The sequence below is a fragment of the Pagrus major genome, chromosome 15, assembly GCF_040436345.1.
Source record: "Pagrus major chromosome 15, Pma_NU_1.0".
Taxonomy (NCBI): Eukaryota; Metazoa; Chordata; class Actinopteri; order Spariformes; family Sparidae; genus Pagrus; species Pagrus major.
The window spans coordinates 13679145-13700635 of record NC_133229.1 but is presented as its reverse complement, the minus strand read 5'-3'; the positions used below and the strand labels follow the sequence as shown (position 1 = coordinate 13700635).

The following is a 21491-nucleotide window of genomic DNA, read 5'->3' as shown; positions in this document are numbered from 1 at the left end:
AGCAGAACACAAGAAGCTCAAAGTACATGACAGGCAGAGCAGCAATCCTAACCAGCTGGACTCAGAAGCTAACAGAACATTTCATAAAAAACAGTTGAGAAAACACCCGATCCACATTACACATTCAAACATACACAATGACATAACCCTATCTCGTGTGCATGTTTCCAGATGTGGTGTACCTGGGAGACATGTGGTTTTGGGACTCTGTCTTGCAGAGCTTGCCAACAGTGCTGGTCATCCGTTCAGTGTTGACATCCCAGCTGCTCACCTCCCCCGGCCCTGGCCCACTGTCGTCAAGCTCTGGCTCCTAAAGCAAAAGAAGGGGAGCAAAGATGAGCCAAGAGGGCTGTAAGAGGACAATACTGATGTTTATCATCAAACACAGGAGCTGTCATGTCCCATCACTATACACCAGCTTCTCTTTCAGACTACAGGTACACTCTGTATTCTGTGAGTTTCTGTGTGTGGCGCATCTGCAGCTGGCATTTTAAGAACAAGAGTTGAAAGAGTTGCGGCGGGGCGGGAGGAAGAGAGGTGCTGGCCTTGTGAATAATTGAGCTTAGCTGCTGAGGTTGGAGATAATGATGCAAGCCCACCACGACAGAAGAGATAAAAAGCCATGGTCTCTTGGCAGGTGAATGGGGAACAATGTTCCTGCAGTTTAGATATTCTGTTTGAACTGGGTTAGTGGAGCGGTGCACTGGGCCGGCTGCCCCACTCTCAGCGGGGGAGCTGGGGGTTAGACGAGCAAGGTTAGGCCGACCCGACAGCCCAGAGACAACAACAAACACAAACACCCCTCATTTCGATCCTCATCAGTCAGGATCTATCCGGCGTGGGGCTGCCTTGTCTGCTCTACTGATCCATAATGGATGACTGTGCGGTTTGTTTTGCCTGCCCTTGCATACTCCCTCCGTCTTTGCTTTTTCTTGGAAAACAAGTGAGACCCATGGGAGGAAAGGGCACTCAAGTGGAGAGGGCAGGGGGTTGGAACAGAAAAATCTGAGAAAGAGATCCTCAAGGGGGATTTAGTTTAGAAAAAAAGTACAGCTGCTGCTGTTCCGAAACACATACCCCGACGGTTGTGTCTGTGATGCTGTCATCTTGATACCGGGCCCCCTGAACTTTACATCTGTCCACAGTCAGGAAGTCTCCAGTCTGTGGGGTAAAAAAAAAAACACACAGACACACACACATTAGACCACTTTAACCACAGGTCACTTATATATGGTGATTATAAATTACCAAATCTAATACCACCATCTGCTCAGGTCAAGACTGACCACTCTGTGACCAATTTCACACTAGTGGCTCCACAGACAGTGGCAGAGCAGTTTTTATATGTTTCACTTCAGTCCCCTCCTGATATGAATCCCTGAAGAATAACTGACACTTCTGTGCTCAAGTTTGCTCTACTAAAAGTGTTTAAGTGCATCTTGTTGCACCTAGTTTAATTTATTTTAATATTACATCAAAGACTTTCCATTTTGCCTGCAAGATGTGTTTATGAACTTCGACTGGAGACATTTATTGAGCAAAATGGAGGGCTATAGCCGTCTGAAACGCTCTTGGCTGTTTTATTACAGACCAAAATGGATTCCCAGATATTTATAAACAGCACTCCCCCTCTCGCCCTCAGACTCAACATGTCTCTCCCTCTCTTACTCTGCCCTTGTTGTTTCCAATGGGCCATAAATCTCTGAGTAGGAGTTCAGAAATTGCTCCATCCAATCTTCTCTCTGAGCATGGGAGCATATTTGTGTCTGTGTGTGTGTGTGTGTTGATGGTGGTGGAGAGGTCATTTGGTGTCATGCCCTATAAATACTGGTGGGCTGTGGGGGTGAAGAGGGTAAGGACTGCAGCCCCCACCCCCGCCCCCGCCCCCGCCCCTTCCAGTTCTGTAGGGGTGGGAGCTGGTGGGTTGCATTGCGCTCATGCTCAGAATATCTTGCCTGTACTATCATGGTCTTTGGGAATCCCTGAACCACAATAAGCACAGAGGACTGCCAGACATCTCAACAGTTTCCAGGGGCAATTCCTTTACGTAACACTGTTTACAAAAAGAGCTTCTACGATAACTAAGTGGCAGAACTTTGGGTAAACAGTGGGACTGAAAGGCATCAGATGGGTTTGTTAATAGAGAGACTGGTGATTAACTTACAGGACATGACAGCTCTCTCTGCTGGCTTTTTTGGCTGTGTATGCTTCCAATTTCTGTCTGGGAGCTGGAGTGAGACATCCCTTCGAAAAACGGCCTGAAAACAGACACAAACATTTGAATTGGAGAAAACTTAGAATGTGGAATAAATGCTTTTCTTCGTTTTTTTTCTGGCAATGAAATTAAATACGCAAACATACTTAAGTTTGGGCTTGGGCGTGCTCAGGACGCTCTCGTTGTCCTCCATCTCTGGCCCACTATCGCTCTGGTTGTATACCTCCAGACTGTCGTAGAGTAAGTCCAGATCCTCCTCCACCTCCTGGGTCTGGTCGACTGGGTCAGAGTCCAGGACCTGTCGCGCAGGATAGACACATCATCAACACATCAGTACGCTGTAATCAGGGATTTGTTTTTATGGTCATGGATTAAGTAAGTGTAGGGAGCGACTGGTGCCGTGCATTAGCTAATCACTCTCACAGCTGGGCTAATGGAGCTCAAAGAATGAACGACAAGCTAGAAGGGTGTAGAATGAGAAAATCTATGCTATAAATACATCCCTGTCTTGGTCCTAAGCAGGCCAATTAAAAGGTAAGTGAGTGCGAGACGAGAGCTAAGGTGCTGAGCCTTGATCTGCCAGCTGCACAGTGGGAATGTATATCATAGGAACTGCACACAGGCAGGCTTGTGGACTAATCAGGTGATTAATGCCACTCCATAAGTGCAGAAGCTGGCAGGGAGCAGATAAACACAGTCTGTCCCCTCTCTCCTCCCTCCCAGCTATGTATTTATAGAGCTGTAGCCCTGCACACTGCCCAGCCGCAAGGAAGGGATTAGAGACGGGGAACGTGATAAAAGATCACCGGGCCACCTGGAGCTTCCAGAAGCATCCAGCACAAGTACAACTCAGACAGCCTGGAGGCTCTTGTAAGCATCAATAGGTTAAATTACTCACACAAGTGTCTGTCTCATATTTCACAAAGTTACATAGAGAGGTAAGAAGGTGAGTAAAAGGTGGAGTAAATCCTCATCCAGTCTGAAAACCTGTGTAGTTAAAAATAGATCTCTTAGATATCTTTTATACATCTTTGCTGACGTAATCTCAATTACTCCCATCGATTTTACAGTTCAATGGTAATTATTAACATTATAATGGCCCAACATAGATTATGTACTAATGGACATCCAGGGGCTGTTGCGCACACATGGTCGACATCCTGTCAATGACCTGATTACAGGTTATTATGCAGAATCCACAGAAATTCAAAAGGACTTGAGAAAAGAAAAAACACAGCCTAAATAGGACAAGCCTACGAGCCTACATTTATCATTAGATTAAGTGGCAGAGAATAAAGTCGTTAATGGATTCTGCATACGAACCACTGCTAATGGAAATGTATGAATCATGCATCCATGAGCACAGAGGTAATGCAGCCTAGCATCATAATGATGCTTGTACCTCTGCTGTGGCAGTGATTTCTTTCCGGTCAGGAGCACATTAGAAGTGATGTAGCAATATGCTGTTTAGAAAGTCAATACTGAGATTAGTTTCTCCTACCCGAAGGACAAATTAATGACTGATACGTTTCACAGATGACTTACTGAAGCTTCATTATAGAATGACTGAGAAACTTGAGGCGGGAGCACTAAAAATCACCACATTGTTTGCTTTGACATTGATCACGTTCTCCTGGGTGTCAATCAAAATAGAAGGCAATTATTCTCCTCACACTCACCTCATCTGTTACCTTGAACCTCTTCAGCAAGGCCACAAACTTCTGCTTAAAGTTTGGTTGCTGAAAAAAAAAAAGACATGCAATTATGAGAAAAAGGATCCCATGAAAAGGAAATAAATGTCACGATTAAATATGCATGACAGCTGGGCTCGGGCTTATCAGTTCTCCTAGTAACTGTCCACTGGATTACTCATTCACAGCCACTCTACGTAAAGACCATTAGAATCAGTCCAGTGAACCCACAGCGTTCATTTACATGCTCATCCACATCATCCTAATGGCTTGAACAAATGGAACACTGCTTGTGTGCTTTCCCTTAAAAGCTTGCACGACCGCAAACACGGGTCTTTAGTTATTCTTATGGTCAATGATTGGCGAGCGTAAAAAAGTCCATGTGGTTGAAAAGGAGGCAACTAACTCTGGTCATGGAGGTGGTTCGGATCATTTTCCTCCGGGGTTTCTTGGGCTTCCTGACCTCATCGTCTTCATCATATAGATCCTAAAATACAGGGAGGATGGATTAAATATCTGAAACCTCATTTCTATTTGCATGAACTTAGGCTAAATGTAGAAAATATGTTATTATACTAACTTCTTATATAACATTCCTAGGATATATAATTATGTAACAGCATGCTCAGTATGAAAAGCAGACTTATTTATTGAATTTCTTATGTACATTTAATTTCACTGGGTATTACAGATTTGCCTGCAGCTAGGCATTTTCTCCTTCTAACCTGGCCATGAACGGCGTCATCACTGGCTTCCTGCTCCGACGAGTAGCTGTCATCGTCCTCCTCAGAATAGTTATCCATGTCTGGGGAGCGGTCTGAGGTAGGCAAGCACAGAAAAACATCAAAATAGAGGGAAACATGTCTGGCATTATATTAGGCCGCATTAAATCTGTGCAGACTCAAATTTACAAGTTTCCCACAGACACTAAAAGAGAAGAACAGAATTCCAATGTCGCCTTTTTGGGGGAATAAAGATTTCCTATAAAAGCAATTTGTTCAGAGTGAAATCATGCCTGCTAAACTCAATATGAAATCTACTACTTTAGTAAATGTTGCTCTTACGCTGCCAGACAAAAGATGTTACATATACAAAAGAGTATCATTCTATTGTAATGTAAATGATTTTTCAGTATATTGTGTAGTTTTCACCAATATCAGACGGAGCCAAATTTCACTGTCCATTTCATCAGCAATCAATTGTTTTGTCTGCTTGGCAAGAATAATGAGTAAAATTGTATGTTACTGCAAAAACATTTTCTCTGCACATAATTAAAAGCTAAATCTGCTGGCTGAAATGTAATGAAACTTCTAAGTATATGCAAATAAGATTGCAGAGCTCTTGTGTGATCCATGTCTCACATTCTGATGAAGTTTTAATGACGTTTTCATGGCTAAATCATTTTACTATCGTTCTTTTGTTTAATGGCAGATTTTATTGGTTTGAACAGACACATTCCTAAAGAGGCAGATTTTACTGCATGTTTGACAGCTGAGGACAGATCAGGTGATAGAAGATCTTTTTTGTTAACACCTAATTCAGACTTCCTTTCGCCTGTGAAACATCCTGTTCTTTGTTCTTAGATGGGATGGATGTTATTAAGGATCACTGTGGAGAGGAGAAAGATAAACATCTTTCCTTTCCCTCTGAGTGACACTAGTTTAATACTCGGTGCATGAGCTCATCTGTTATGTTTGAGCGGCCTCCTTAATAACATCCAGAAACAGCGAGGGATCAGCATAGCGGGATGAAGGCGTAGAGTCCGAGTGGGGCCCAATACCTCCCCCCGTCCAGAATTAGAACAGTGTAAGGTAATAGGCTCTAAATCTGTTCAACTCTCAAATCAACATTACAACCATAGCTGAAGAGAATAACATATCCTTGGCCACAGGTTGGCTGGGGATTAATAGAGTTTATTCTGTCCTCAGGCTGGGAAATAGGAGCCATGTGGATGGAGGGAAGAGAGAGGCCTGGGCAGGGAGGGCTGGCTGCAGGGTGAAGGCTGAAATTATAGACAGGATTTGACCGGGCAGCATAGGTACAGGACTGTCTAACAGACCCACAGAGGGGGACGGGTGATGGCTGTGCCCACCTGAGGTTTTGGTTTTGCGGCCAGCTTGGCCGCTACCGTCCTCGTGGTCGATGGGCTGGCTTGACAGAGAGTACACGCTGATCTCCGCCACACGCACTGGCGCCTCCTTCACGTTGCTATGGAGACCCAGAATCTGTCCTCCGTCTGTCGGGTGTTGCATCACCTGGACATAGGAAGATTAACATACTGGTTTTAAGAATCCACTCAAAACAAAAACTGTATCCATGACACTTATATATACACAATAAGATTATCTTTGGTATATGGATTTCATCTGCCTCAACATCAAGCCCTCTTTTGCTCGGATGTCTTCTTCAGTCCCTGCGTCTATCAATCATCCTGTAGAGTCTTGTCGAAGCAGCATGGAACAAATAATATTTCTCCAACAGACAGGCAGGCAGGATGAAAGAATTTTATCTCTCTCTTTAGTGAGCCAGTACTGATCCAACAGAGACTGAGTTGGCTTCTGTTTCACCGCTTTATGCTCACAGAGATTTACAGACTGATTACAAGCTGACAGCTATGCTATCTTTAAATAAATCTTCATTAGCACAGTGCTGCTCTCCTGTTCTGCACATCTAAATGAGCCGAGCCAGTTTGCTCATATCGCCCAATCAGACGGTGTAACACAGTTTGCACAAACTGTTTTGAATCAGATGAGAAGGGATGAGCTTTCATTCTAAGCTCTATCTAGGGGGTAGTTTCAATATTTCACTTGATGAGTCGCTGTACAGGGAGTAGGCTCATTTTGCTCAAACACCGGCAGGGGTGCACTTGAATGCTGCATGCAAAGTCCAATAAGTGACTTCCTCCCACGTATTGCCCCGGTAGATTCCGAATAGGGGCACGAGAGACTTTTACTCCATAGCAGATGACAACATAATTACCCAACAGGATCCAATAATGGCCAGTCTAACTTTATTCATAGAAGTCTGTGGGTTGTTTCACTGCACCAAGAACCCAAAACAACCCAGCGGTTGAGTGGTATTTTAAAATGCAATAATGCATTAGTCTTATTTTCAGATGTCAGTCAATCCCTGTCCTGGAGCTATTGCTGGAGAGTAACATTGGCTGAGTGTTAATGGGGTATCAGCTGCTGTAATTAGAGGGAAATGTTACCTGTGTTTCTCCATTTCAAATAAGAGTGAGGCTCAATATCTATGTCTAAATCTCTGTCTAATTATCTTCTGAACAAGGCATTTTAATTGATCTGTATCTGCTATGTAAAACCCAGTATGAAACCCTTTTCAATATTATCAATTGTAACAACCCAGCTATATAAAAGGGCCCACTGTCCTCTGTTAAAAGAGTGGAACACATCGGTTCTGCACAGTCTCGCAAGTGAATGAGGCACAGATAGACATAATTAAAGGGAAGTTCACCCAAAAATGAAAATTCAGTCATTGTCTACTCGCCCTCAAGCCGATGGAAAGCCAGGTGAAGTTCTGTAGTTCACAAAACATTCTCCCAAACAGCTGAAGTAGATGGGGACTTTTGAACTTTTTAAAATGTAAAAAAAAACAAAAAAAACAACAAAAGCAAAGTCTCCCTAAAATGGCTCCATACAGCTTGTCCGGCATAACCCAAGTCTTCAGAAGCCCTGAGATCCCACAATGATTTGAAAAGACATTATGTACACCGTCTGCACATGATTGAGCTTATGCATCCACCCAGACGCTAACGCTTTTAGCCGAGCAGCTACATTGAAGATGTCAGCTTAAAAAGTGTGTAAATCAGTTTGTGATCTTGGAGCTTCCAGAGACTTGGATTACGCTGGAATAGTTGTATGGACTCATTTCATGTTTAAAAATGTTTTTGTTTCTTTTACATTTTAAAACAAGTCCCTATCTTCCTCAGTTTTTTTGGAGAATGCTTCAATGGTGTTTTGCTGTGAAGCTCCAGAAATGTTTTGGGAGTATGACACTTCACTTGACTTTCCATCGGTAGGGGGGTGAGTATCTAATGACAGAATTTTTATTTTTGGGTAAACCTTTTCTTGAACAGCAGCCATCGATGTGTGACATCCACACTTGGGAGTGGCATCAGTAAGCAAGGTAAGTAGAGACACGTCTGGTACAAAGAAGTGACCAAACATACATACAGTGTGACATAACTGCTAAGTCCCTACTGGATGGATATTTTTTTACATCAAACAAACATCCAGAAGTGGCTTTATATCAGCTTCTATGCCATTATTTCCGCATAGCATGGCTGAATATGTTGTTTTCCGAAAAGTACATATGAAGCCAGCTCCAGATGGCCCATAATCTCACACAGCAGTATGTGTGATGAGCATGACTCATCTGAAATGATGTGTAACACAGGAGGGCCCTCACTCTGGCAACCAAGACATGGTATGCAGACACTAATAGCCATGTCAATCACTGTCAGAGAAGAGCAGAATGCAATCACAACCTCAGAGAAAAGTGAGAAATGTTTCTCAAGAGAAAGAAAGACGATGAAACGTGAAATAAATAAATAATTGAAGGTAATGCCCCATGTGAGGCACTGTACAGTACCTCAGCCATATTGATAACTCCCACAGCCAAAGTTTTGTAGCCCAGGATGGTTCGATTCTTGTAGCGTTTCCTCCTCTGCAGCATAATCTGCAGTCTGTTGGCATCCCTCTTCAGAAAATGGGGGTACTGAAAATAAGAAAAAATAAAGTCAAATAGACAGTGCAAACTGTATTATATATATATATATTCAGCAGCATTTAAGAGGAAACCCCAAATACAGACTTATTTCAACTGTTTCTCCATGAGAAAACTATTTCTTCAGTGGTGACCTGTCATGTGCAACAACAGAAAAAATATCAGTGTCTGTATTAGGCCTGTTTCTTGCAAATTTTCTCGACCATACGACTGAAATCATAAAACAAGATTGTATGTATTCACCATCTGTTTACAGCTCCCTCCTTTATCACATCAAAAGATGTGTGGTAACAGATTATGGAGACATTACCACACACCTGGTTCAAGTTCATGTAAAAGTAAAGCCTCGCTGTACACAGATGCCAGCAGTAAACTAATATGGTGGGTGTTAGATGCATTCGTACTGCCAACCAATGACAGAACTACTAAAAAAAACTTTCTGTAGTCTGTCTGCTGGACTGTGGCTGAACTGCGGCTGAACCTTGATCAAGACTCACTTCTCTGCAACTTTGTGTCTCATCCTCACATTTGCTCTTTTTATCCTCCTCTGGTATCATATTGTCTCTGACTTCCAGAAGGTTGATCTTCATGTTGACTTTTCTTGCCTTCTTGGCAAATAAAATTCACACAATAACAGCTTGTAAGATCATGTTTCACTAGTTGCACGTCACTGCTGCAATATCCAGGTCCAATACAGCCACTACTTTTTCTCAGCTTTACTCAGGAGCAGTGGGTTTGTTCAAATGTACAACCTTTCCTTCTACATACTTTGTCCATTTTCCACAACTTCTTCACTTCTATAGTTGTCTACCAAATCCAATCCAAAACTAGTCAGCATGCACAAAGTGTAGATTACGTCTGATTTAAAACAACATTCTTTCATAAACAGATTGACATCAGTGCCTCAAGTAATGATTCAGTTCAATACAGAGTAAGATTGCACAATCAACCATAGAAATGACATCAATTTCTGTCCCACTACAATTAATCAACTCTTCTGACCACAAAATTCCATGAAAAGTTGTGGTACCGCCTAATATTAAACAACTGAGTCTGATTTTAAGAAAAAATATGTTAAATATACACAGATCTTCTGAACTTAACACTTTTGCCAGGGGTTAAAGTGCTGATAATAGCTTCAACACAATCCTGCCTGTCAAAAAAACTGCCCTATCAGTGTGAGAATTCACAGTATAATGTCAAGAGTGCTTGCCTGTAGTGAGAATGTGAGCTCCAGATCCGTCTCCATCAGTCCACTGGGTGGGAGGACGTACTCATTGGATCTCAGAAGACGCTTCGAACCCTGGAAGACAAAGTAAAGCATAGTTAGATTAATAAATGCTACATATAAACAATCATTCAGCCGGGACTTCCAGGTTTGTTTTGGCAGCTAGCTTGAAATTGGTACAAATCTATTCTGGAAAGAAACCAACACACATTGTTTGTTTTTGCAAACTCAGTGAAATTAAATATGCTCCCTTTGGAACAAAAGAAAATCTCCCCAAATCCTTCATCTCATTTCATTTCTTAAGACTAGATCTATCCAGACAAAAGTGACTAAGTGTGCAAGCCTTATTCTAGTACCAGCCTGCCTCACATTCACACATTTATGCAGTATCACACCTTGAGGCAGCCTAGTACAAACAGTCCTCCAATCCTTCACTGCTTTCTAGAGGACAGTGCTACTAGAACATTTGAAAAAGAGGTCAGACACCCTGCTCAGGGACATTTCAAGAGCTGCTGTTGAGAGTTTTCCCCACACCGATGTAGCTGACATAAGGATTCAAAACAGCAAAACCTCATCACAAGCTTCAGCCTCTAAGCTACCTGCTAGGATTCTTAATCATGCTCTGTGTGGGATGTTTGGTTCAGGTGGAACTATGACTGTAACCTGAAAAATGTTAGCTGCTATCTTGTTGTCATGGAGCTCTGTTACAAATTACCCACTGTTTCAAGCCGCTAATCAAAACCAAATTTAGCTTTATTATCTAATGCTATTCCAGTAAAGACAGTCTCATCAACTGAGCTAATTCTGGGACCTGGCACAAAGTTGGTATGGCCAAACAGCACAGGGATTTAAATACCACGGGTTGTGGAAGTGTCTTCCAAATGTAAGGACGCGACACAGTGTGTCCTCAGAGGACCTTAGCATGTTTACGAGCCTTGGATTAAAGTCCATCACGCTCCTCATCAAGTTACAGATTCATTCTTCAACCGAGCTTCCTTTTCTGCCTCTTAGAATCTCAAAACAGGGAATCAAAAAAAGTGTGAACGTGAGAACAGAAACAGCTTGTCAAGTCTCTGGTTCGTCCATTTTATGTCAAGCTGTGAGTGCTGAAGACAGGCATCTGTTCTGGGATACATTTGGCAACTCATCAGCTGCTGTAAAAATTTCATAAGTCCCCAAAGCTTAGTTCAGGTATCTGCTAAACCTGCCAAAAGAATTAAGTAAGACTTGGTGAGCAGCAGAGAGGTAAGGATATCCTGTATCTGGCTTAATACCTCTTTAATAGTCTGATGCAGTGGGTGCGACATTGGATCCTAATGTCATGAGAGCTGCTAAATCATGTAACAGATACCAAATGAAATGGTTGGGTGTGTGCTGAGGAATCATCCAGGGGTACCAGAGGGTGTTCAGTGGTGTATCTGCAGGTGCAACATATGCACAAGTGATTTAAAATAACTCCATTAACTGTGTTTCCAATCATAGTCTTTTTCTGTCTATCACACATGCCAATTTAAAGTGGATAGGCGATAGAGAGCCACAGCAGGCGAGAGGATTACAAGGGTCTGTCACAGCCAGTGACATACAGTACATATCCACACTTCAAGTAATTAACTTACTTCAATCCACCAAGCAGTGTAAACAGCTGGGAAGAAGAAAACAAAATAGAAGATTGCATATAGCTCAATATGACTGGCAAAACAGACCTGACACCACGAAAGTCAATTTTCTTTCTAAGCTCTTGGACGACTACGTCGGTGTGAAGGTCTTCTCCCAACTTCCACTTTTATCTTCAGTAAACAGCCTCAGAATATTTGACTGAACTGAAAGTGTTTCTTGAGGCTCATTAGCACTGCTGTCTCAGAGAGAGAGGGGGCCCTGGGTGTGATTATCAGCCCTTGACACTCCTGTTCAGAGTTTACATGTTCTGGGTGCTCTACTCTGTTCCTGTGGGTTTCCTCCAGGGGCTCCAGATTCCTTCAACAGTGACAAATCTTAATGAGAGACCATCTTGCAATAGGATCACACCAGCCGTGACACCCTACAACATGTTGACATTTCGACCCATGACTATTCATTAGTTAATACTACACAAGTACTACTGAGTCGGATCATACGTCAAACTCAGCCTTCATTTTGATCTCAGCTACACGTCTGTTAAGTTTCATGACTGCATCAAAACAAATGTTGGCCAGGCCATAAAGTGTGAGGGCACCTATTAACTTCTGGCCCCCCTTTGTCGAAATGCGCCCTTCTGCAAACTTGGCCTTGCACGGTTGAGATGCTATCGTGCTGACAAAATCTGGCCATAGACAGACATGCAGTATACACACCTGCCAAAGTACTGAAAACTACTCCTGTGGTAGTTCCTTCTCCAATAGCTGTCTCTTGGACCATACTGTACCACAATGTCAAACACACAGACTCACAAGGTGAAAACATTACCAGCTGACGCAATCACAGCTGGTAATCATGTTCTAGATATGAAGTCATTTGTCTATTTGTATATGATCCTTGTGATGCATGCTGGGACAGACACAAACAACAGCTGCAACAATTAATCGATGCGTTGTCAACAAATAAATTATTGGCCAACTATTTTGATAATCCATTAATTGGTTTGGGTAATTTTTTAAGAAAAGAAAATCTTTCATTCCAGCTTCTTAAGGAGGGGACTTCTTGAGGACATTATCCTGGACTTTGGGAAACACTGACATTTTTACACCATTTTCTGACTTTTCATAAGCCAAAACAAACTTATCAGTTAATTGAAGAAATAATAGACAGTTTAATCAACAATGAAAAGAATCAATAGTTGCAGCCCTACCACCAACCTTTCCATGATCATGAATAGATTTAAGCGGGTACAGAAAAAGGATAGGTGAACAATAATTTCAACATGAGCTGAAATAAAAACAGTGTATTCATATTACCCAATACCGCATAAATCATATTCGGATTGTGAAATGCAGTGCTTCTGGTCCGTAACCGTTTTAATACAAGAATTCCTTCATCAAAATAACATGCGGTCAAAAAAGGTTCCACTCAAGTCATCCAAGTATCATGGTGTTTACTATAAAAGTCAAGTAGTGTTGCATCAGATGTCTCAAAATACAACCTCCACTTCCTCTTTTCCTATGTCACTGTTATGGAGAGAGCAGCAGAAGGTAAAGGGTGTTTTAGCTCATGGACACAGATGTTGCTGGGATAAACAATGCTAGTGTTACACAGTAAATCTGTGCAATAACCATTTAAGTGTTTACGTAAGATTTGTAGTCATACTGGTGATTTTATCATCCCGTTGAGTATTACATCATAAATATTCAACAGGTGATGTTTGTTGTTTGTTGAAAAACTTTCAAAGTCTCGGTCTACAAACTTGTTAAAATGCAAGCACATATACTTAGAGGAGACATAACACTGTGTTCTAGCTCACCTGTCAAAGAAAAAGAACATTTTAAAAGAACATTAGGTGTCAATTCTTTAATATGCATGAAAGGACACTTGTAAGTTTAGAAACAAAGCTTTGAAGAAGGAAAGGGAACATGATGGGAATAAAAACTATTTAACTTTGCTGACACTTGCAAAGCATTCTGTTGCAATAAGCATTTTTCTGTCCAGCCTAATGGCTCAATATGTTGCAGATAGGGACATGCTGACAGTATCTTGACAGTAGCCACAGCTTTTGTTTTGTACATAAAGAAAAAAACAGAGTAAATCTCTGTCTGAGTCTGACCTTGTCACTAACTCTAGCTCCACAAAGAGGCCTTGTATGCACTCTTTTCTCATGCTCAGTGGCGGGTACAATGAATCAAGGCACAAAAGCCGAGCACTCTCAAACTGCCTGACATGCATTAACAATACAGAGCCTTGGCAAGGAAAGCTTGAACTGAATGTCCTTTGCCCCCCTTCTGCTGCCCTCTCTCCCCTGTTACAAGCTTCTCCACTGTCTTTCTGGGGCCATATGGAGGGGATGTTACAGCCTCTCTGCTCAACCAATCTCCATACGCCTGTGGGAAAACAAGTTCCACTTCACACTTCTCTTTGAGATTACTTTTTTTAAACATGTTAAATTCTCTAAATTGGCTCCCCCCTTTGCAGCAACGACAGGAAGTGATTTAGGGTCAGGACAGAGCTCAGTGTGCAATTGTATTAAAGAGGTTTTAGCTTCTGCTTTCACCCAACACACACATCATACAGACACACACATACACAAAATTGGATCATATCTGAGTGTACAGCAAATGGAAGTGCTTTGGACAGCGGCTTGCACTGAAATGAGGATTGCACGCCTTTCCTATCATAATCCAGCTGACATCGATGTCTGGCTACAACCTCAGGCGACTGTATACAGAAGAGACAGGAAACAAAATGCAGAATCATGTCGTGCACTTGCAGTAGCGTACAACACTGCAAAGTAGTGTGCAGAAAATGTAGCAGAGGTTTCTTTGAGGAGGTCTGAGCTACTTGAAGTGACCCAGTGGTCTGCAGGGTGAGAGACAGACGACCATCTCCCGGGAAACACAGGGCCTCCCGGAGACTAAACTGCAATCTCATCATGCTGCGGCTTTGGGAAACCATCCAAATGGTTAGCCATTACAAGGGTTGTGTGTGCGTGCAGGCCACACTCACCCTGATGAGACCCAGAGAGAGAAAAGAGACGGCCACTGTATGCCGAACAGAGAACCGATGACATGCGGTAATGAGGCTTTGTCATTCACTGTCTGAAAACAAAACCCTCTTATTCGTCTGTCATCTTCTCCAACTGTCTCTTTATCCCCTCAGCGTCTCTGTTCTCCCTAACCAAACCTGCTGGAAATTGCATTTAATGCTCCAGTTCCGGAGCTGCGGTGAACAGAGCTTTGCTCGGCTGTCCTAAGGGCAGCTCAGCAGAAACGGAGAGATTTCACGCTCTGGAGACGACGTAGCTCACGGATAAAGCCACACTTGGTTGGTTACTCTCTCCTTCAGGATGACAGTAAAGGGGGGGTGATTTGTTTCCCTTTAAATAGAATTGCCCAGTATTGCATAAAATTTAAAATTACATTTCATAATGAGGTGACAATATTAAGAGTGGGACAGAAAAATGGTCAATTACTGAGGCGTGAAAGCAGAGAGCAGGAACTACAGAAACAGTGAAGCTTTTTTACAAAAAAATGGGTTTCAAGTTTGAAGGCTCTTAATCAAACTGTATGACAGCTATATCAGTTGGAGAACATTAATTTTGTGCCTTTTTATTTTGAGCATTAATCATTGACATAGACCTTATATAAAAACATTTAGATGTTTTTATTTTTTTGCAAAAAGTATTTCCTCTTCAGCACTTTTGTCCATTTACGGTAATGAGCTAGTTTAATAAAGTCTTCTTTTATTAAATACATTTGAATATGTGATTTCACAAGAATTACACTAGAGGAAGAGGCTAAAGAGATGGCAGTGACTGCTACTCTGCTAAACTAGGCTAGTTGATTTTTAGCAATACTAGCTTATCTTGTGTTATTTTTTACTCCATTACAATTAGATTTAGCTACTTCCTCGTTTATGTGGTATGACAAACTTTATTACTGTGATACTGGTGACCAAAATGTTTAAATTCCAGAAAACAATGCAGAAATTAGCAAAAGTAGCCCTGGCTAAGCCTTGACACTGCAGTTTTTTTTAAAAATATGTAGGCAGTTGGCAAAAATGCTATTTTTTTTCTTGCCTATCTACTGTTGGAAATTCTCATATCCACTGTTGGTATAAACATTTCCTCTTGTTTGCATTAATGAATCAAACATTCTGGGCACACAGTGTCCGACACCAAGAGGTATGTAAGGATTCGTGCAGCAGAAAAGGAGCCGCAGGATGCATATTATTAAAGAATCTACATATGGCTACATATGAGATTCCCTGTGATTTCAGGGTAATATACAAACTCTGCGCAGAATTCTATTCATGTGGCACTGAAACTGTCAGGTCCAAGATATAAACAAAGTTGGCTCCCTCCTTTCTTCTTGCTTTTAGTTGAATTTAATTCTCAAATTCTCTTTGTGTGGAATTTCTGGGCGACTGCAGTCGAGAAAGTTCGAATGACTTTTTCCTCTGAGAATTATTTCCACATGGCCACCTCAGGGCAGTGTGTTCGTATGTGGGTCTGTGTACACTTAAGGTGTTCTCACAGGTCTTAGTTATCGCTCAAAAGCAGTGGACCATCATCTTTACCCCTGCTACCAGGATTACTGCTGAGTGTTTGTTTCAAACCTGTGAGGGCTGTTTGCAGACTAAAGGCACAGTCATGGGTATCCATTATTATAATGTTACTTAAACACAGTGAGAGTAATATGATGTGATATAATGATATAAGCCCACTTATTTGTTGTTTTTATTTAATGTATTTTAACCCATGGCGGAGAAAGTTCTCAAGAGTATGTATGGCTGTTTGTATGAACAGACTTGGTCAGATCCTTTTTATTTATATTTAATTTTTTTATTACACCATGTGTTTTGCTTTGTATCCAAAGACAAATTGAAATGTGAGATGATAATACAGACTTCTATTCCAATGTTGAAATATCATGAGGAAACCATAAATCAGTTCACTGCTGCTGTTTTGCAAATTAAAAGGGGCAATATGTAAGATTTTTTGTTGAAAAAAATCTAACTAAAATTATCAACAGAATGTGAAGAAATAGCAGTTTGAAATTATTATGTCTATGTATAGTGTTGCAGAGATATGTACTAAAGATGCTAACCAGCTAGCCCCGGCCCGTCCTGGTCCAAAAATCCTACTAGCAGTGTAAATACTAATACTTCCCTGGTCCCCGAGCTCCCAGTCTGAACAGATAACTGAGTAAACTACTGGAGCTAACGGCAGCTAGTTAGCAGCAATAAGCCATTACTCTTGTTTCGAGTATGAATTTGACAGGTAGCCAATCCTTATATATTACCCCTTTAATGAGAAAAAAAAGGTTTGCTCTTCCTTTTCTGTCTCGCATACAAGTAAATATACAATAAACCCCACACAGATATGAGGAAACTGGATGGGGTGGGACATTCACAAGATAAAACAAACTCTCCGTTTCTCTGCCAACAATATGTCAGTCAAACAAGACAATATATTGAGACGGAGATACCCTATCCCACCTTTCCAAAAAGCTCACTCTGTGTCCAAGGAATACTTTGAATTCCATGTAAAGGATGGTGTGAATGCTCAAAGGGATTGTGTTGCCCCACTGATGTCAAAGAGGAAACACAACAAACTTCAATTTACCTCCAGTGTTCCTTCCCCTGGCTTGTTAAGTGAGCAGCAAAAGTACAGTCCCAGAAAAATTTACTGGTTTGTTCACACACTGAAACACACTGTTACCCTCCTTACTATTAATTATAAAACTTTGCAATAGCTATATATTGCAATAACAATAAGAAAAAGAAAACATTAGTGTTAAGATATTTCAAAATGTGATAACAAAATAAATGCTTACTTTATATTTTCATGTGTTTGCACCAAAGAAGATGTGCTTTTGGATTTTGCATTTAAAGCACACAATGCCACCACCATACGAAAATGTGCAAGATACATTTTGAATAACAACCCTGACATTAAGCAACACATGTCAGGACAGCACAGCCGTACTCGCAGAAACGCATTAGCAATCAATGTAAGATGTACAATCCGCCTTACGGTGCTAATGCTCCTGCTTAGAGTGGTAATGCTAGTCTGCCATTTAAAGCACCTGAGTGGATGTGACTCACCAGAGCGTCCTGTGCAGCTCAGGAGGTTTTTATCAATCAGCAGGATTAGTACCATGTCTTACCATCGTCTAGGCTTTGTGATTGTGTTCAATGGAGCGCGGCCCCGCACAAAGAATTGAGAAACAGTGTCACACAGGCTCCAGACTGTGACACGCAAATATCAAATGTTTTGCAATTGAGCCTATCACTCCTATCGCATGAGAGATTAACACACCCACCTGTATTTTGACAGCTATGGACAGGGAATTCAGCTCTTTATCCAGTTCTTTGAGGACGACCAGCTTTTTCAGTGTGAGGCTGCAGAGCCTGTGGAGAAGAGATGTGGAGAGAAAAGGAAACAGATTAGTGGCATGACTAACACAGTGTGAGCACACCTTCATGACATGCTGCAGTGTCTGGGGGATAACAAGGATGGCAGACAAAGCAGCACTCACTGCTGACACATTTTATTTCAACTGTGTCTTTGTTATTTCTTTGGACTATAGGCATGATACTTATTAAAAGGCAACATCCAAGCATCATCAATTACTGCCGAGACGGTGAGTGAACAGTCAAGACTGAATCAAACCCTGTGGTACTCAGCTTGGTGTCCCTCGTCATCAAGGAAAAATGTCCGACTTGTTGAGAGTGGATGCTGCACCATAGTGCTACTAAATCAGTATTCCTATTGTCAGCTTTATGGGTGAATTCTTCATGGAGGTGACACGGCACAGATGCTTTGACAAGCCACAGTGCAGTAAAATGCCTTCAGTCAGCCCTGTTTCAGCACACTGCTACACATTGAAATTTCGAGCACAGAGGCCTATGTGACTCACTGCCATCTGTTCATTGTTAAATAAAACAAGTTAGAAACATATACACACATCGAAAAGGAGTTGAATACATTTTTGACTGGCATACTGGGATTTTTACTAGGGAGTTTGCGAGGTACAAAGAAGACAACAAGTACAGTATCATAGACTGAAGAAAAAAAAACATCCATCTATGTCAGAGGGTCCCTGTATGGACACCTTTTAGTTCAGGCCTTGCAGAACACAGAGGCAGAAAGAAAAAACTGAGCAATACGAGAAGGCCAGACACAAGCTCAATTCAACACTCAAACTCAAAGTCAACAACTCTCAAGCCAACTTTGCTAAAACTTCCTCCTGACCCACTTTTCCCACCAGTCCCGCTGCATTAAATTGTGATCAGTTTGAGCCAGAGTCAAAGGGGAGGAATAAAGACAAAGCAAACAAATAGCTATCCAGTCACCCACTTTCCTTGAGAGACTCTTGACAACAGTCGCTGACTTCATTCAGGCACTCCCTGCAAGGCAAGTATGATTCACAAAGACGCATCACGTTCAAGCACAAGGGGAATTTTAGTGTTCGGGACGACAAAGTTGTGCTGGCTTGTTTAGAAATGAATATTGTGGGGTGTACATGTAGTATGGCACATTACTGTTTCTTTACCGTGGAGTGTATTTAAGTTCTTTCCATTCTGAAATTAGTCAAGTCAGAAAAAAAACGTAAAAGGTTGAAAGGCAACTTTTTAAAAATCCAAACAATTTGAACTGAATAGTGTTAAGTATTAAGATCTAAAAGTGTAGAATAGCTTTCTGACCACACCTTTCAGAAATTCAGTATGCTACGCAATATCTAAACAATCCTTTTAGATATTCAAATCCTTTAAGCTTTGCATGCTGGGAATTCTGACCTTGTTTTAATGAAATGGAGGGAAAAAAAGAGGAAATTTTGAAGGCATGAGCAGCTCACAACAACGCAAGCCGGCCAGGGCAGAAACTTACCACTCATCATTCAGTCGTGTCCAACCAAATACAACCAATTCTAATGTGAGCGCGTCGTTGATTTTTATGTGTCTCGATACATTTTAAATTCAAATTTCATCACTTTTTATACAGATATCTAATAATTTCATAAAGAACATTGATAAATAGGCGCGGGGCAATCTGCCCATTTGAGGTCATTAAATTAACAACATAAGCGTAGGTCATTATATCCCAAGAGAAAGCTATTCAACAACAAACAGAATATATCTTCAATGAATACAATATAAAATATTTAACAACAGGAATGGGCCAGGAACTTAGCGTTCCTGTGTCAGATCTGCCTTTGGCCCAGATAAGTAAACACGTAATTCTACTATTCTATTCTCTAATTTTACTGGCGTCATTTAAGCGTACATTAGCAATCCACTTGACTGCACAACTACCTAAGTTATCTCATGTGTGTTAGAATAACACATGCAAATCTATCTCAGGGACAGAGTAATTAAATGTTGAACCTGGTAGGTAGCCCATGGATCCAGCTAACCTTATGGTGAGGATGAGTCACCAGAAAGCCACAGCTTTGTGTCAGGAGGGAGGGCGACAGAAAGCAGGGCTGATGGTTTAACAACATCTCTATCCCGTCACAGCTCTCTCTCTCTCTCACGCTCTCTCTCTCAGTAGACTGGGATTCACATGTAATTAAAAAGGCTGCAGGCGCTGAAGGGGTCACCTAGGGAACCAGGGATTTTTTATTATTAGACAGAGGTGTTATCTCCACTCCTGCCTGCCACTGTGTTGTGTTGCAAGTGAAACTCGTGGCCATCTGTTCTGGCCTGGTTCCAGTCTGTCCCTGTGCTTCTGTCCAGTGCCAGTACACTTTGCCACACAATCAGTGACTACAGCAACAGACCAGGTGGCCCACTACAACACCTATCACTGTGCTTAAACAGCTGGCAGAGGCATTCAATGGGCCAAAGATAATTTAACTAGTTTTAGAAAGGATTGTCAGAAAGGAATACGCTGTGTGTTTATGATTACAGCAATGTGTTATTTGTGGTATGGTCTCCCCTCCACCCAACAGACACTGGCACACACTCAAGATCAAAATATGGGCTTGCAGAAGCCCCTCAAAAGATGCATTAATCCTTCATTTTTGGCATGTCGTTTCCCACATTCCCAGAGAGAGCCCGGGGTGGGATCAGAGCTCGCCTCTCCGTGCCAAACGGGAACGAAACACAACAGTGTTATCAATCCATAGAGAAGGCTGGGTGGGTGGAGAATCTATACAGCAGTCTCCAGTTCAATATTTCTGTTAACTGAGGGTGGAAAGCAATGATAAGTGATACATTTTCTGTCTGTTTCCCAGTTGATAAGAGCCCATGGGGGAAATCCCTCTTTCAGTTTCACTGCCTCTGCTGTAAAATAAACACACTGAATGCCAAGCTCTTCTGATTGGTTCATCATTGCTGTGGACAGAGCTTATTGATCCTCACAATAATCTCACACCACAATCCTGGTTATGGAGTGGATGGTTTTGATCTTAGTCAGGTCAACAATGAGGGGAGAGAAACCACGACAAAATGACTTTAAACTGTTTCAATAAAAACTGAACTTGTTTTCACCTTCTCGAGGGTGGGATATATTGCAGCGCTGTTGCATCAGACTGCATTCATTTTAGCTACAGTAGAAATACCCAATAAACGAGTGCAGGATAAACATCATCTCCCTGTAACATGATTAAACACTGTCTGAGTTTAATTGACTGTGTCTGTTAAGCCTTTCTGATATGTTTTTATTCACAAATACAGGACAATAATGTGCAAATAAATGTACTGACTGGGACAGGGCTGCCAGAATATTGGCCTGAAGATTCAAATTGGCCCGCCACGTTTCGAAAAAATTTAAAAATTAAGTTTTCAAATTGGCACGTATCGGAAAACATATACACTGATACCAATATATCTTTGATCAGTCAGGCACTAGCCATGATTAATCAATCCATAATCACAACTACAGCCAGATACATTTTCAATCGATTGACTATCTTAATTGAATATTCTAACAATCATTTCAGCTCTAATAGTGACTGTTGATTTTAAAGCAAGCTGTGTT

General features: G+C 41.5%; 1 protein-coding gene across 2 annotated transcripts in view; it reads right to left on the bottom strand.

The window, feature by feature from the left end:
• The window catches only part of LOC141009369 (phosphofurin acidic cluster sorting protein 2), a 48632-nt gene that overhangs the window by 12517 nt on the left and 14624 nt on the right, over positions 1 to 21491 (bottom strand). For both annotated transcript variants that reach the window (XM_073481964.1, XM_073481963.1), the window contains exons 2-12: positions 17830 to 17917; positions 9866 to 9955; positions 8518 to 8643; positions 5999 to 6161; positions 4632 to 4723; positions 4313 to 4393; positions 3895 to 3954; positions 2362 to 2513; positions 2165 to 2258; positions 1078 to 1161; positions 183 to 310 (exon numbers count right to left, since the gene is read on the bottom strand). In XM_073481964.1, coding sequence (XP_073338065.1) covers positions 183 to 310; positions 1078 to 1161; positions 2165 to 2258; positions 2362 to 2513; positions 3895 to 3954; positions 4313 to 4393; positions 4632 to 4723; positions 5999 to 6161; positions 8518 to 8643; positions 9866 to 9955; positions 17830 to 17917 — 1158 coding nt within the window. The remainder of the gene's footprint in view (positions 1 to 182; positions 311 to 1077; positions 1162 to 2164; positions 2259 to 2361; positions 2514 to 3894; positions 3955 to 4312; positions 4394 to 4631; positions 4724 to 5998; positions 6162 to 8517; positions 8644 to 9865; positions 9956 to 17829; positions 17918 to 21491) is intronic.